Below are 17,563 nucleotides of genomic sequence, written 5' to 3'. Positions count from 1 at the left end.
GGTTTTGAAGAGGCCTCTCCCACCATCTATCCACCATCTGAGCTCCCACACACATCTATGCTCATTTAAGCACACAGCTTCATTTACCTATATTTAAATGCTGGCATCTACCCAGGTTCTTCCTATTCATTTTCAGATATGCCAAGGTACAACAATCTTCTAGGAATCTTTCTGCAACACCTTCCAGGAAAACACTTCCCAAAACACTGTCTTGCAAAATATCGTCTTCTTACACTAGCGATGGGAATCACTGCCAAAGCCATGGATTTATTAGCGCCGGGAGTGAAAGAAACAAAGCACGGCCTGAAGCGAAGCACTGCAACACAGCGTTATGGTTCTAAAATAAGTGGTATTGCCCTAACCAAGCACGGCCGTAGAAGACGAAAGCCATGGAGAAGATCAAAGATTATCAACCATTCAATAACAGCAAGCCACTTTCTGAAAGAGCACCCAGAGATGCTGCCACAGGTAACAGCACTGAGCCCTCTCCGTAGGAAGTATGGAGTCTGACGGTCGTCACCAAGCGTAAGGAATTGCTGAATAAAGAAGTTTGAAGGCCACAGCTGCACAACGTGACCTTCCTGACTAGATTCTGTCTGTTGCATATTCAAACATAATCAAGAAAACATTTCTTCCCTGGCAATCTCAATATGAAGACTTATGATAACGTAGATTCCTGCAAGTGAAGATAGACCAATCTTGAGCTCTCCTAGGCCAGGTCTCCTGGACCCCTCTTCATTCTGAGACTGTCCCATGTCATGGGATTCTTCCAAGCAGGTTTTGGCCTGAATGGGCCAAAGTCGTCTCCCCTGAAATCTGGGGCTGCGATCCCACTTTTTGTCTTACTTCTCCTCCAGGATCCTCAGCTCCACCATCTCACGGTCACTGCAGCCAAGTCTTCCCCCTGACCACACTTCCAACCAGTTCTTCATTGTGTCTAAATATGAAGTCAGCAAAACACGTCCCCTCTTCTGCTCCTCAGCCAGGAGGAATTACCATGAATCCATTTAAGAATCCTCTTGAACGGTTTGTGCTCCCCTGTGCACAGGACAGTGCTCCAGCAGATCCTGATGTGGTTGAAGCCCTGTCATGAAGGCAAGGGCCTGCAAATGTGACACTTCTTCCAGCTGTCTGAAGGTAGCCTTTCTTCCTGATCAGGTGGTCTGTAACAGACAGCCACCACAACATCTTCCTCACTGGTAGTCCTGTTAATCCTGAACCGTAACTTCCAACTGGCAACCAAGACTTTATTTTAAACCTGAACAAGAACTGGTATCCTGTAAGCCGAGGGTAAGGAACCACGCTAAGGACCTGCAGCCCCTTCAGCTGGAAAGCATATTGGCACTTTGTTAATACTGACAGGGCCACATTGGACACAATTGTAAAAAAATATAAATAAAAGAGAAAGGCATGGCAGCGTCACATCCTGGGGCTTCACTTACAGACTTTCTACGGGGTAGGTACGCACTCCAGCAAAACACGTAGCGCAGGGGAGGAGAAGGGATCACGTGGCATGAGGCTTTTAAGAACAGGCTGTTCCATTTTGACAGAGAGTTGTCTGGTTATGACTGACCCTGCCTTGGGGCAGGGGTTGGACTATGTAACCTCTTAAGTTCTTTCCAGCCTGATTTGGGATAATTCTCTAGTTGTTAGGGCAGCAAAGGGAAACATGAATCTTCTGATAAAGGGTAGGACTTCTCATACGCTGTTCTGCTCAGAAGCAGGGGACCGGAGGGGGCAAGGGGGAAGAACCCCCGCTGTGTGAGTTTAACTGTGATTCACAGGGTTTGAACTTGTGCAAATTTCCATTCAAAATGTAGGTACAGAAATGTCTTACAGCAAATCTACAAGTGCCTGGCTTTTGGAACACTGTTCTCATACAAGTCCATATTCAGGAAAGCTTTAATAGCTTTCAAAACCATCCACTAAAGGACAGTAGATGAGTAAGCTTATTATGGAGCATCAGTTAAAGCACCAGTACTTTCACACTGATCTATTTTTTAAAAAAATATTAAGTTAGGGCTGTAACTCATTTGAAATCTGAAGTGATAAATTCTTAGTTGTCCTGAATTTATGAGCTCATACCAGCGTGAAATCTGATGCTTCTTCAATCGCTACCTCTTGAGTGACATGAAAGACTTTCTAACACACGATACTGTACAAGTAAATAACACTTCGGTGAGGTGAAATCCAGCATTTGGATGGAAACATTTTGTACTTTCCTACAGTTCAGAAACATACCCTTTTAAGGAACTGAAGCAATAAAAATATCAAGTTACTGTCATTTTATACCGCTCGGAATAAATGACTGAATTACAAGTGTCTGTGCAGCCGTTAGTACGCAATAGAAAACAGGATTTGAGGAAGTAGTAGTTCCCAGAGTTACTTCTTCTAAACCCGCAGATTTGAAAGGGTTTTGGTGGATTGTCTGTGGGTTTTTTGTTTAAAACATACAACAAAGGAAGGCAAGTTTTGCTTGATCCAGTGTCAGTATCATGCCATGAAGCGATTCATCTTTTTTCATGATGTTCATGTGTCCTACAAAACTGGGAAAAGACAGACAGACAAGCTCATCAGGCTGCTACAGATGAGATGAAGATCCTTTTTGTTCCCTTAGGGAAGGGCAATAAGATCTCAAACAGGTTGATTGACATCCTCCTCCCCACATCCCCTCTCAACAGATCAGATCTTCTCTGTTTTCTTCTTTGATCTTTCTTCTGTGATCCCATCCACCCTGAAAAACAGGGGAAGTGATCTAGGAAAGGCAATGGAAATAAGATACAGGCCTAGAAAGGAGACCAAGGAGCACTGAAAGAAGAGCAGGATTAACTGCTGGGCAGGATGACAGTTATGGCAATGACAACCTCCTACAATGGGGACCACAACCATACTCAGGTTTGTAATGGTAGACACCACCAGTTGTTACATGCACAGGATAGATGGGGGGGGAATGTTAGAAAGTTTGGAAGGACAATAGTCCATTCAGCAGCAGCATCACAGCAGTGACTCTGACAAGCTGTTTACCCAAATACTGCCTTTCAGTTAAACACTGACTTGACAAAGTATTTTACAGCAAGTCTCTGAGATCAGACTGTTTCAAACTCTAAAATCAGGAAAAGAGTTTTCTCAAAACCCCTACAAAGACAGCAAGTTAGGTCACATGTTTACAATCAGCTCCCTCAGAAGCCAAAAACATAAATTCTGGTGCCTCAGGTCGGATTTTAAGATAAGAAGGTTAAAACCAGGCCTAAGGTTATACTTACCCAGCTAAGAACAAACAGACCCATGTTTGTCTGTCCAGTGCTCCGAGCTGACCAGTGACCAGTGCAGAAGCAGCCACGTGCTGCAGTGTCTGCTCACTCTGCCTTCCCAAAGCTTTGGATTTACAGAGGTACATCATTAACATAGCTCCTAAACCAGGATCCTATCAGCTCAGGGCAGCTGAAGACATCTTCACCCACTGCTGTCTGCAGACATTCCCTCATTCCCAGAAGTAAAAGGGTACTTGAAAGCCATCGGGAAAACAAAAGCTGGTGGCAGAAACTGGTAGCAGACAAAGACAAATTTTTATGACAGGAGACATGAGACACCTACTGTCAAGGCTCTCAAGTCAGTGCTGGTTTCCCATTCTGAGGCATCACCAGGCTTTTTGAAAGCTGTTTTTAAGCTGGTAACACTGGTTTTCAAAATATGTCTAACTGGGAGAGATGAAAGAGTCAGCAAGATCTACAACAGACCACTTTCATCATTTTCTCTGCAAATACTCAGTTTCAGAGCAAAAACCAAACCAATTTCCTTCTGAGGCTGATGCAAAGCACACCAACCAAGGTGTTTTTCAAAAAGAAAAAAAAACAAACCACAAACAAACAAAAAAAACCCCAACCACCACACTCAGGAGAGGGAATATATAAAATAATATACATCAAGACACACATTGTTTTTAGAGTCTCATGACATTGTTCTGAATTCTCTTCTTACTCAGTCCTAATTATTTCTTGCATCTTTTTTACCTTTACATCTGCGCCAATGCTATTTAAGAAGTTTTACTTTTTATTACTTCACCCCATTCATTGTAAGTTACGTCCCATGCAACTCTCTGCAGAAATCGTTCAAGGAGCACAAACATCAAGGAAATTTTTAAAGCTTGAAGGGGACTTATTCTGCAAAGGCCAAATTTGAAAAGAAGTTAAGATTTAACCAGCTGAAAGCTGGGTAAAGAAATGCAGTTCTCATGGAAGTCGTCTGACAAGTTAATCAGTAGGTTATGTCAGCAAATAGATATAGCACCAGCTAGAGTAAATAGATCAAACAGATATAACATCAACCAACATTAATGCTACTGATGTTTTATTTTTTAAGTAACTCGAAGTCAGAACACTTGCACTCGTAAGTTACGATTAGTTGATTTTGTCCCTCCAGGTTGAAAGCTGCACTAGGCAATGTTTCTGAAGTTTAATACGGTGCATCCACAAAGGAGTTTGTTCGTTGCTGAAATAAGGCTGTGAGACTAGAATTAAGATTCTTTTATGTCTGTTCTGCCCCCCTCCCAAAAGCAAATTAAAGACTTGTTCAAACAATTTGCCTGCTTGCATTGTGTTTTATATGAAACCAAAAGCTGATGCTATGGTTTGAAACTGATGAGCTAATATCCCCAACACTATTTGTTACCCATGGGCATGACGGAGCTACTGAATTTATTTTTATGCTAAACAGCTACATGTTGAGAGACATCAAAAGCACTAAGGGAACATAAAATAGTACCAGAAAGCCTGAAACACCCCAGGTAGATTGTTGCTATTCAAGGACTATCAATGCAACACTGCTGTCCTCAACCGCCTGAAGGGAACTCACAGATTCTTCCCAGTGGTCCATGCTGGTAGGGCGAGAGGTAAGAGACTAAAGTTGCAAGAAGGGAATTTCCAATTAGATATTAGGAAAGAAGTTGCACAACGAGGGTAATCAAATGTTGTAACAAAGAGATTGGAAGTTTAAGAGATATTCAAAATTCAACTGCACAAATCCTGAGCAAGCTGATGGAAGTCGGTCCTGCAACATCTGGTTGGACCAGATGACTGTCACAGGTCCCTTCCAACTCAAAATTTCTTTGCCTGATGCCTGTTTCATGGATAACCTGATAGTGGGAAGGGAAGGATGACACAGCCCTTGATTTAATCTAAAGCATTCAAGACCTCGTTCAAAAATCTTACTGCTGAAGAGCCTCTCGAAAATACAACATCTCTGCAGAGCAACAAGAGACAAGAATTCCATCACAGCTGGGCTCAGTTTCAAAAGCAGATAATAAATTAGAAGCGAGGATGCTAAGGAGAGGCAAAGTTGGCAGTAAGAAGGATCAGATCCTTACAGGGAGCATAGAGAGAAAATAAAGACACCATATGGACATGCCAGGTAGTAAGAAACACCTGAAAGAGCAAAATGAATCAGGCAGAACTAGGAGGGTTTACTGGAAACAAGAACGCAGCCTTCACAAAGCTGAGGTGGTACCCAAATGAACACGGTTATGTAGGATTTTTCATTTGTCAAGGTAAAGGACACATCACCACCCCATCCCCACCTTGCAATTTACAGGAGAAATAATTTAAAAAAAATTTTTTCCCTTCTTCAAAATGCCTGGAGAAGAATGCATAGGACCAAGAGATGATCAGAGTTCAGAAGGATCATCCGGAAAACACACACAGAACAGTGATTTCTTTGCAACTGTTTTGTTTCTCCTGCGAATCCTTGCAGAAAACCGAAGCCTTGGTCTTGGGGACTCCCAGGGTCTATCTCAAAGTGGAAGAAGCTGAAGAAGTCATATGACAGAGGAGAAGGCAACTAGAACCAAGAACCAGGACATGTTTTAACATGGTGGAAATACCCAACTCGGTAACGACGATATACAAGTGCTCACTCAAAAAATCCTGAACGTACACTATTTTGATACCAAAAAGCAGGAGAGTGGCAAACATGATGCAGCTTCTAAGGGTACTTCAGGAAAGATCTCAACAACGAGCTTGGAAGCGCTGTCTCTGTCAAGCAAGTTAAGAGAAAAGGGTAGCCCCAAATGAGTATCGCATCAATGGGGAAGAATCAAAGCAACTTCTGAAAGGGAAGACCCAGCTCAGAGACCTAGCAGAATTCTCCAAAGCAAGCAGCAAGCACAAGCACAGGAGTCACGTAGCTCATACAGTCGGTATGAAAGCTCAGAAGTCTTACAACAAAAAACAGCACAGACTTCCAAGGAAGTTAACTGGTTACGTGTAAGATAAAAGGTCCTTTCATGGACAGTAAGTGGTGAAGAGACAGTTAGCAGGTGGTAGGAAGAACAGTCAGTCCTTACTCAGTGGAAGATGCTGACCAGTGCTGTTTCACAGATACCTGTGCCCTTTGTGATATCCGTTCATAAATGACCTAAACGTGAGCTCATAAAATTAAGTCGGTCATCATCATCACAGCTGCAAATGTTTGTGAAAGGACTTTACAGGACCAAGTAACGAGACAATAAATTTGCAGAATAAATTCAGCAGGGGTGGGCAACACATGTGAAAACAACAATATGAACTGACAAGCTCTGAGCTCATTACTGATGAAGGGGTGAGATACTGGAGTAACAGGTTAGAGTTTCATGATCTGGAGGGAGGTGAACACGAAATAGTATTATCACTGTAAAAATCTATAGTGCATTCACACCTTGACCGAATGAGGTTTTGCTCTGCCACTCATTCTCTCCCCCTCCACCTCACCAACTTGGGAGGAAGGACAGGTCTGGAAATTTTAGTTCAACTTATTATTAGGGCTGTGTTGCAGCTAAGCAGACTGTGGGATTTACAGCCTGGAACAGTATACACTGTGAAGTCTTGGGGGCAGTACCCATACACGTGGAGTTAATGGTACAACTGCAGAATACTGGGGGATCACGCAGGGTAGAAGATGCCAAGTCCAATGCAAACTCATTCGTACTTTATCCCAGAAATGGTCCCAAGTTCACCTATTCCCTGAACTATGCCCATGCCAGTGAGCACACTAATGGTTAAGCAGCCACAGACTACCAAGTCCAGCAAGCCAGCTTTGTTCCCCGTCCCAGTGTCACTTAGCAGCACAGATTCCAGCCCTATGTATCAAGCCTGTTTTTAATACTCTAACACTACATGGGACAGGTGCTTTTGGCTACAGTGCTCCCCCACAGCCAGAACAGACGTCGCCCCTGGGCACAGCCATACCTCCTGCCTCCCCGGGATACCTGGAGAGGGAGAAACATGTTTTATCCCCAGCACTAGAATGTGTGGTGTTCCCTAAGAGATAAGCTCAGGATACTAGGCCAGAAAGAACTTTAACAAGCACAACTGTCCTTGTGGGGTCAGGACGTGCAACTCTGCACTGCCCACATACACCACAGCTCTGGATCATCTTGCTAAACTGTCTGCTGGGAGTTGTCAAATCTTTGCTTACCTGAATGAAAGTAGCACCCTCTACTGCTGCCTTCAGGTCTGTACAGACGCTAACGAGAGCCAGCTGCTGCTCTGCACTCAAGGGTCCTTTCAGGGATCCCGACTCCTCCAGCTCTTTCATTTGTTTGCTGGCAGAAACAACACATGCATTTAAGTACTTTATCATTGTTAAGCCACCATTAATTTTTAAAAAAGCTTCTTAACAAACCAGCAGCACTATTCTATTGCCATGACACTGCATATAAAGACTTTTTTTCTCTTCAAGCACAGACAGCTCCAAGACGTACTCCTACCTGCAAACTTGTCACCCACTCAAGCCTGTTTTCACTGGTACAGGATCAACAAGAGTTTTTCTACTCAAATTTAATGGGAAGAGAGGTCTTTTTAATACACTTCATCTAGTTTTACAAACAACAGCTCTTTTAACATGAAGCCTCAATGCAGGAACACTGTTTAACTGTACAGAAATAAATACATTCCATACAGCCAGTTCTTAAAAAATACAAATAACATATAAGCTATACATGTACTGACTACGGAGCAAGTGCCAAAAATTCCAGTGGTTACTGAATTGAGAGGCCAGAGCTTGGAGTGAATGCTCAAGCACACAGCATTGCTGGGGCTGGACATGCCACCTTCTCTGAGAAAGTCTCAGCAGACTGAAACCCTCAGAAGTCCAGAGCAAGCAAGCCATTTTCAAAATTGTTTGAAGTCCCTTAGAGGCACAATTCCCACAGAAATTAACTGGGATTAAACTATCTGATCACAATCAGCTAAAACTAGAGCTGAAGCAGCCATCAATCCCAGTTAGATCTGGCAGCTACCCCAAGCCAGAACTCCTGTGAGCCTTCTATTATTATACAACAAAAATTGGGGAATTGAAGAGAGGAGGAAAATGAGCTAAGGATTAGCAGCAGGAAAAATAAATAAATTTATTTATTCTCTCCTACTAATCTATTTGTGGAGCTTTGGCTTCTTTCTGCATGCCTCCTTACATCATAGAATTTCACTTGGAAAAGACCTTTAAGATCACTGAATCCAACCGTAAACCTAACACCGCCAAGTCCACCACTAGATGATGTCCCTAAGCACTGCATCTGCAGGTCTTCTAAATACCTGCAGGGATGGTGACAGCTCCCTGAGCAGCCCGTTCCAATGCTCAATACCCTTTCTGTAAAGAAATTTTTCCTTATCTCCAACTTAAACCTCCCTTGGCACAACTTGGCCATTTCCCCTTGTCTTATTCCTTGTTACTTGGGAGAAGAGACTGACACCCACCTCACTACAACCTCCTTTCAGGTGGTTGCAGAGAGCAATGACGTCTCCCCTCAGCCTCTGTTTCTCCAGGCTGAACATCCCCAGTTCCCTCAGCCACTCCTCATAGGACTTGTTCTCCAGATCCTTCACCAGCTTCGTTGCCCTTCTCTGAACCTGCTCCAGCACCTCAATGTCCTTCTTGTGAGGGAGCCAAAACTGGACACAGGACTCAAGGTGTGGCCTCACCAGTGCCAAGCACAGAGTGACAATCACTGCCCTGCTCCTGCTGGTCACACTAGTGCTGATACAAGCCAGGATGCTGTTGGCCTTCTTGGCCACCTGGGCACACTGCTGGCTCATATCCAGCTGACTGCCTACCAGATGGCTTACCGACCAACACCCCCGGGTCCTTTTCCACTGGGCAGCTTTCCAGCCATTCTTCTCCAAGTCTCTGGCATTGCAGGGGGTTGTTGTTCTTTGGGTCCATTCACCAATATATTTACTGACATTTTGGTTGTTTTGTTCCATAAATTGATTTTAAGTCTTCCAAATGCTCTTCATATTTCCCTGGGGCATTAGATTGCCACAGAAGTGAGGGAAAGGAAGGGAGCGTCCCCCCATACTTGCCTACACTAAGGCACAAACCAGACTGGTTTGCACATACAGCAGTGCACCACTGACCTCTGCTGGATGACGTTTTACTCAAAGCAGTCTAGACTTCAAGGGTGATGATCCCTGAAGTCTGCCATCCCTGAGGATGACTGACGAGGTCACTGCAGCCACGTTCATAGCCCACGCCACAGGACTTCGCTTTGCCACTGTATCATGTGCACAGCTTGAAGAGTCTGATGGAAGGATCTTGCAAGTGACATTAATACTTAATCCATACTCTTCACCTAATCATCGCCTCAGCTTTATCCACAGCTGCTACTGGGCAGTCATAGCATTCAGCACACATCACTGCAACAAGCCAATATTTGCAAGATTGAAGACCATTTAATCTCAACCTTACTGCCCAAACCAGTAAGGAGAAGGGAGGGAAGAGAAGACACCACCAACACTATTCTTCACAAGTTTAGCCAACCACCACTGCCCAGAGATGAGGGCTATTAACCAGTCACGGCACTACCCTAGCGCTCTCTGATAAATGAGAGGATAGTTGGCATGGCAAAAAAACCCAAACCAACTAAACAAAACATCACATCACAGTCTCATACATGAAGCCCGAGACTCCACAGACCAAGCAGGCAACTGAAAACCCCTGACACTGGGACCGGCTCACTGACCATGCACAAAAGGCCAAACAGTAAGCTGCAGATAGGGAGTTGCAACCGGCCATCTGGAAGCGTTAGCAACTGCTTTCCCTCTTCCTGCTTTCCCCAGACTAAGTGTAAGCACACAACACACCGTAACAGCAAAGCTATTACACATTACTGTCTTCTTGAAACAGCAGGACAAGCTGGAACTCGAAAGTATGCATGTTTCTGTCCAGACAAGAGAGATCCAGCACCGTATTTCATTGACAGCAATAGCAGTATATCGAAGGACAGTTGCACATCTGCCTTTGACCCAGTTTTGAAGAGGCACAAAGCAAAGTACTAGGACATATCTAAGCCAAAAAAATTTTAAAAATGCACAAAAGCCAATAAAAGTTCTGAGATCTCCTGAAGCTATTATCATAGACACAAACTGTTTTCCACTCATGGCACTCTCAGGATGTTTATGCTGGCATTATGCAAACTGGATGCTGCAACAAGAGCAAAGATTTTGTAGCTGGAAAATGCAGTTATGGTTATTATGTTTTTCCACAATGAAAATTTCATAATGCAACTCACTACAAGTCACTTTTTACCCTCAGATCAATTCCAATGCTGTCTCCAAATCTAGCAAGCCAAATAAGTTCACTCATTAGGTTTGTCAAAATCCTTTTGGCATCTTGGCTTTAAAGCAGAGAAGTTTACACCAGGAAACCTTCCCACTAGGAAGCGTTTTCTGTGGTTCTGAATTTTTGTTTAGGTTCAAGACAGAAATTCTCATCAAAGCCAAAGCAGGCCTACCTAAACCAGAGACTGACAGCTCACATCCCTGCTCCTGACTAGGCAGAGCCAGCCTGAAACCTGGGTCTCTCAGTGTCACAGACACACTGTCTGAAAGGTGCCAGACTGCACCTGCGGCAGAAATACTGTTAACACCAGATTCAGATAGCCTTGGTTTTGCATAGTCAAGCCTTGAAAGCCTTCAGGGATGCAGATTTCACCAGGTTTTTTTGGACAACCTGCTACTTTGGCATGTCAGGCAAATGTCAACACTGTAACTGGTCTCAAAATGCAGCCTTTGTAATTGCAAAAATCAGTCTTATCTCGTATATTCTAGTGGCCCAGAGGACTGGCTGCCACACAGGAGTGAGGTGAGAAGACATTTCCCTTTGGAGAGTTTTCAATTATGGAATGGATGGGCAGAACCTTTGGAAAGGTGGAACCTATCTCCTTCCAAAGTCTATTACCACAATCTCTGGTTAGTTCTGCAAACGAAGCAATTTTCCCCAGCTAGTTCATTGCACTCTGCAGGGCAGATGGGACAGAGATAAAACTGAAAGGTGGAATCAAGCCTATGATTTAGCACAAGCCTGATGTGCCAGCATCAGGCACTCAATACCAAAATACACTTTGAAAAGAATTGTCTAGTTAGAAATTGTCCCCGCAATGGAGATACACAGAAGTATCAAGGAAGACCTAAGCCAAGCTGCATTTTGCCCTTGGTACAGGTAGAGCAGTGATACAATACAGCACTGGGATTGGAATACAGACTGGGAGAGGGATCTGCCTTGGGAAAGTATCTAACCACACAGCTGTGGAACATCCCATGAGCTAGGAAAAGAGGGCAAAGCCTGCAGCAGTGTACTCCTCTTGCCACAAAACCAATCCAACCAGCTGCTCCCATTTTTATACATAGGTAAAATATAACAAGCCACCAGACATCAAGAAGTAAGGTATATTCAAATGGGTTTTCTAAAGAGACTACGCTTCTCCTGGAAAAAGAAAGATGATGAGCTTGAGTTATGGGGGAAACGTCTTTCAAAAGCCTGGCCATGAAAAAGTCAGAGGCACAGAAATGGTCTGCCCTGCACCAGGCACTCCATTACGAGTTCCAGATCCCCATTCACAACAGCACAGAATTCTTAGAGTACTTCCCTTGGCCAGGGGTTAGGATGCTACTCTTTTTTCTACCTCCTGTGTCTTGCTCATTTTTCATAGCAACTCTGCTCCTACAGCACAGAAAAACTTCAGGTTGTCCAGTGCAATGCTGCACTTTACCAGATATGAAGTAAAATAAAATTTGTAGTTAAATGAATACTCAGTGAATAGAGGAAATGTGACATTCTGATCTCAAGACTGCTTGGCTCCAATTTAAAGGCCTAACAGCTCTGAAACATCCATAAGAGCAACCTGTTCTCCAATAAAGCTGACATACCAGTACTTCTCACCGCACAGCCTCACTTCTGAGATCAGATTCAGCACCACGCAGCCTCTGCGCCATGTATCAGTTTTCAGAGCACAGAGTTCTGTGGAAGCCCATTCTGGGAGAACAAAACTCACTGAAAATTTGTTTTCAGTTAAATCACTTTTAATTTAAGGGAGAGGGTCCCTACTGTTTAATAAAGAGAGGATCAAAGATGCTTCCCATCCAACCGAACATTTCCATGTTGATACTAGCACAGCATTTCATTTGTATCTATGTAATAAAAGTCGCCACAGTAATTTTACGTGCCCGTATCCCTACATGCAACTACCACTTTACAAAGTCAACTTCAACCTGTCCCAGAAGATTTTTCTATTTGGGCTAAGAGAAGAAGGGAAGGATGAGAAGATAGAAAAGAATTAGTATAAATTTATTGTTTAGTGCAGTGAAATATAGTCATTAGCCTTAGAGACAATCTTGCCATTATATTTTAGCAGAGACTACTTCCTGAGATCTGAGATCTATGGGGGGGGGTTTTCTGTAGTTAGCTATATCCTTCATGCATACAACTGTTTGGTTTTTATATATTTATCTGTTACCTATATATATTTATCTGTTCCTATCTTCTCCTGTTTGGAGGAGATACACTTTTGTATCTAAGTATATACTATATTTAACCAGCATCTACTTCTAGAAAGAAATCACAGGATTTTTCTTTGCACAAATGTCCAAGCTTTGGAGTCCTCATCAGAGCCATCTAAGCTTCTTCCCCTTGCAACAGTCTTTCATTATATATGCAAAAACTATTCCAGATAAAAATATGAACTGGTTACAATGGGGGGGGGGAATATTGCATTTCCACTGTAATCAACCAATCTTTGTCAGCAGCATAATTATGCTTAGAACAGTAGCACAGTAACTATTCAAAATAATTTACATATTGCAGGAGTCCCAAAGAGGTTTGGGGGGCCATGCACTAAAGCATTTCTGCATCTTGTGGTTTAGGGTCACTTTCAGGAATAGAGTACTACTTGTTTTTCTAATCCTCGTTATTTTAAAGTTTAGTGATCTTGCATCCACACCAGAATCACACTGACGCAGAAGCAAGCATACCAGGTATGAGAAGTTACGTTTTCCCAGGCAGGTTACTACAACAAATATCCAGTAGGTCAAGCGTGGCATAAGCGTTCATTAGTTTGTTTCCTCAGCAGAAGAAAAGGTTGTTCCATTAGAACAGGCACTGGTTAATAACGCCACTGGTACACCCTGTTCAACCCCCCAACGGGCGGTCGTTTTGTGTGCCGGGGCACTGACTGCCACGTGTCTGGCAACAGGCAGGTGGGCAGTAAATCCATCACTCCACGTCAGACTGCAGTAAATCCACTCTCCTTTCTACACCTGGTCTACTGATATTGTGGGAACATGATCTGTATTTCCACTTGTTTCAGTGGATCCAAATTCCCCACTTTAACCTTATTTTTTACCCATAACCAAGTGTTTTGAATAAGCTTACAGAGTACATTTCAGATTTTCCACAGAGATACATGCAGGCTCTTGTGATCATTCTAGGTCCATCTCAGACTCATTCCAGTCCTCTGGAAGGACTACTGCCACCCATCTACTACTGTGTGAGAGTTGAATTAGGTTTTATTGAACCCTGAGATGCCCTTCATATAAATTCAAAACAAGTTACAAGTCAATATACTTGTACAATGTACAAAATCTACCACGTAAACCAGTTAATAAATACTTCAGTGCAATTTCTATCAAAAGAGAAAATATTTTTTTATTTTAGGAAAAAAGTGAATGTTGTTTACTACTAAAATCCCCATTTTCTTTTGTTCTAGAAAAGGAAAACCATTAGAAAAGAAACCTTTTAGAAAAGGAAAACAGTCCTCTGCACTCTCCAGTTTCTCCTTCATTTGTAGAGCACCTCCATACACTAAGAGCACAGACTGCAGGCTAGATTGGAACTAGTACTTTTCAATACTAAAATAAACCGACCCAAAACTAAGCCTAGAAACTTCCCTAAAGTACTAGCTATTTGGAGAGAAAAATGAAAGCGAATCCCAGCAAGTCCAGAGCAGCAGCCACCAACTGGCACTGTGAGTTGCTCTGTCCTGCCAGCCCTCACCACCTGCTCAAGCTCCAGCTCTTACACAAGTATCAGTAACTCCAAGTAATTTACTGCAGCTTGTGTGCTACGAAATCTGTGCAAAGAAGTTCAAGTTTGACTGTATTTTGATAGATACGATCATTAAAATACTGGTTGAAGGAACTGCATAGCTTATACTCTTGTCACAAAAGCAGTGTTGTCCTGAAACTAGGCTTCTTAACTAGGATGTCACAACAGCCAAGATACACAAGTTAATTATAAGTGGAGAACACCTTATGTAAAAGGCAAAACCTGCCTTGAACTGCTATGGGACAGGGCAGGCGCACGCAAACAGCACTCTGTTACGCATGACATTTTATGCTTCACTTTTCTAAGCCAAAATCCTTGGAAGGCTCAAGTCCTCATTTTGCTATCAGAAATGTCTTTAGTAATGCAGACCTGCCATCTCGGCAATAATCCAGAATCTCATTGTGGCTACCGCTGTGACAGCAATTCTGCAAAAACCAAAAGTGACTGTCACCCAGGTGTAGCAACACAGATGGTCAGTCTGACTAAACATCTACCTGGACAGAGAGTTTTGGGGAAAGAAAAAAACTCAAAATAAATTGTAGGAGAGATTATTTTTCCCACCTCTTCCGTTATCAAGACTTTTTTGAGCAAATTTCACTAAATTTCATATACTGTTTAATTTCTGAACTCAACTGAACTACAGGGTCTCCTGAAGACACTCCTCCTTGCTGTAAGCCTTGTTACAGAAATCAGCCAGGACACTCCACACCACAACCCTTCCTGAGGTGCAGCTTACTGCCCATACTGGCTGACGTATTTCACTTCAAGGCATCCTGAAGGGAGGCCGATGCTGATCATGGAGTAACCCGAATTTTAGAAATGCATGCTGATACAGCAACATAAGACTGTCCACAGAACCACTCTACGAACACACTCTCTCTTTCTTACAGGCATATACGAAGCTATGTTTCAGGTCCAGCAAGAGGGTGAATAGAACCACTGAGCCGTTGTCCCTTCTAAGACAAGAACTAGGAGCCAAAAAAAGCAACTGAGGGGGTAGGTTTAAAACAAACAGAAGGGAACAATGCTTCGTGCAGCGAGCGGTAAACCTGCAGAACACAAAGTCCTTTGGCAAGAAGGCCACGACAGGGTTTACACAGGTTCAAGAGAAGGTTAAAGAAATACTTGGGAGAAAATCTAGTTTAAGTTACTGAAGGTGTATTCTAACAACTAATGTGTAATCTAAGCAACTTCCAAGGCACTGAAGTTTGGGGGAGGGGAGCAGACAGGCAGGCCTTGAACTTGTGGCTCTATCATGTAGTAAAAGCATGTGGCTTTAGCCATAGTGCCACAGGGCAACAGAGTAAAGGGCTGGAGGACTGTTGGTCTGAACCAGTGCAATAGTTCTCGTGTTCATGCTCTCAGATTTGCTCCTTCTAAAGATGCTTCCCAGCCTCTGCCATAGCTGATCAGTAGTTGCATCATTAATGGAACTAGCAATCTGTTCTGGGACTCAAAAAATATTAGTTTTAAAATTAAAAAATACTAAATAACTGCCACAAGGCTCCTCAGCCATCCGTATTAACCTACCTCCATTTTGAAAGTCTTTTTGTCTTTCTAAACAAAGCCTCTTATGTTATGTATTTTAAGCTTAGCCTATAGATAACCTAGTGAGCCCATCCTGCCCGTGGACACACTGTGTCTGACCCTTCAGCTGAGACCTGTCTGGCTTGGGAGACCCCACCGGAGGCACACGCCACCACCAGCACAGCTCTCAACCTCACAAGGGCACGCAAGCTCCTTCCCCACGGCAAGGGGTGTCCGCTGCACCTCACCTAAAAAATCCACCGCGCAGGCCCGAAGGGTGCACTCATCACTTGCAGTAAAGCGTGGGGAAAACCCTTCCCAAATCTTCATTTGCGAAGCCAAGCCATGAATGAACGGATAATCTAATTACAGTAAGCATTGTTTCAAGAATTTGGATCTAAACTTAAGCTCTTAAATCACTACGTAAGAATTAAAGGGCTCTTCAGAAGTGTCACTGACAGCCTTGGGAACAAGGTTCTTCTGATCTTAATAGGAGCTGTACTTCTAATTTAAAGCCTTCTTCTAAGCTTGAAATCTGCGGTCCCTTAAACAGAAAGATGGGGCTGTCTATTCGTAATTAGAGAAACCCAAGCTCCATTACGGGCCATTCATTTCAAGGCAGGTCACCTACCGAATGTTTTCCAGTGCACTTGTTAGCTGTTGTTGTTCAATATCATAAAGTTGCACTTTGAAGCCTCCAGCAGCAAACACCATGGCCCAGCTGCGACCAATGAGTCCACTGAAAAGAAAATAAGTATCAGCCAGTTAATAAAGAAGCATTTTATTTGGGGGAAAGGGGTCTGACAAGCAGTGCAAGAAGGAAAACAGAGCTTGGACACTGCAATATTACATTAAAAGATTGTTTCTATATTGGTAAGAAACATTTCTAACAGCAAAAAATCCTTTGCTTGCTGTGTAGCAGCTTCTCTGAGAGCCAGAAGAAAGATAACATGGAAGAAAAAGACAAAACAGAGAAAGGCCAGCAGAATTCAGAAGAGTAGGACCACTGCTTTGGGACACTAGACTCAAATATCAGAAGTTTTGTCCACTACAATGTTAAGCTGGTGTTGGTGTGTGCAAATAAATAAAAGAGATTTTTTTTTTTTAGAACTTTAAAACTCATCTGCAGTTCGTAATCTATAGACAGACATCAGCCCATTGGTCCAAGAGTTCAAGATCCTGCTTTAGAGATGATCAAAAAACCTCAGGCCCAGCTACCAAAGTCGTTAGTCCGCTACAATTCAGGAAGTGCCATAAGCACGTGAAAAGGGAAAAAACCCACAATCTATGGGTCTGATACTGCTTTTCCACCCACCAACCTCTACGCTACCCATAATTTTAGGTGAAGTATCCTACCGCACTGGAGGCACGCAGGTCCTGTCTGCCTACATCTTTCGTTGAAGTCACATCACTGAGAAATACATAGAGAAAACTCAGAGTAACTGACAATTTTATTACATCTCCTAACGCAACGCAAATTTTTACTTCATCAGATTATAGCAGGCATCAGTCTCTTCACACAGAAGCAATGAAGAACAGTGTGGCAAGCTTAATTTTTGTGATCTCAGGTTATTTAACCTTCTTAGTCAGGCGTGGATCTCCAAACCCATGAGTGCTGCAGTGGGGGTTTTATAATTACAGGCACTTCCTTCATTTCCAAGATCACTGTACCCGGAGCATTAAACCTAAG

The 17,563-nt window shown here is 43.1% G+C and overlaps 1 protein-coding gene across 1 annotated transcript in view; it reads right to left on the bottom strand.

Annotated features, from left to right (window-relative positions):
- The window catches only part of CRYL1 (crystallin, lambda 1), a gene marked incomplete at its 5' end in the record, with an annotated part of 44,988 nt that extends 28,376 nt beyond the window's left edge, over positions 1 to 16,612 (bottom strand). The window contains 2 exons of the mRNA XM_010138491.1: positions 7,447 to 7,573; positions 16,505 to 16,612. Coding sequence (XP_010136793.1) covers positions 7,447 to 7,573; positions 16,505 to 16,612 — 235 coding nt within the window. The remainder of the gene's footprint in view (positions 1 to 7,446; positions 7,574 to 16,504) is intronic.
- Between the last annotated feature and the right edge of the window lie 951 nt (positions 16,613 to 17,563).

This window comes from Buceros rhinoceros, unplaced genomic scaffold, assembly GCF_000710305.1.
Source record: "Buceros rhinoceros silvestris isolate BGI_N320 unplaced genomic scaffold, ASM71030v1 scaffold17376, whole genome shotgun sequence".
NCBI classification, from domain to species: domain Eukaryota; kingdom Metazoa; phylum Chordata; class Aves; order Bucerotiformes; family Bucerotidae; genus Buceros; species Buceros rhinoceros.
Note: the sequence above shows the minus strand (reverse complement) of the source record. Positions and strands in the feature narration are given on the sequence as shown.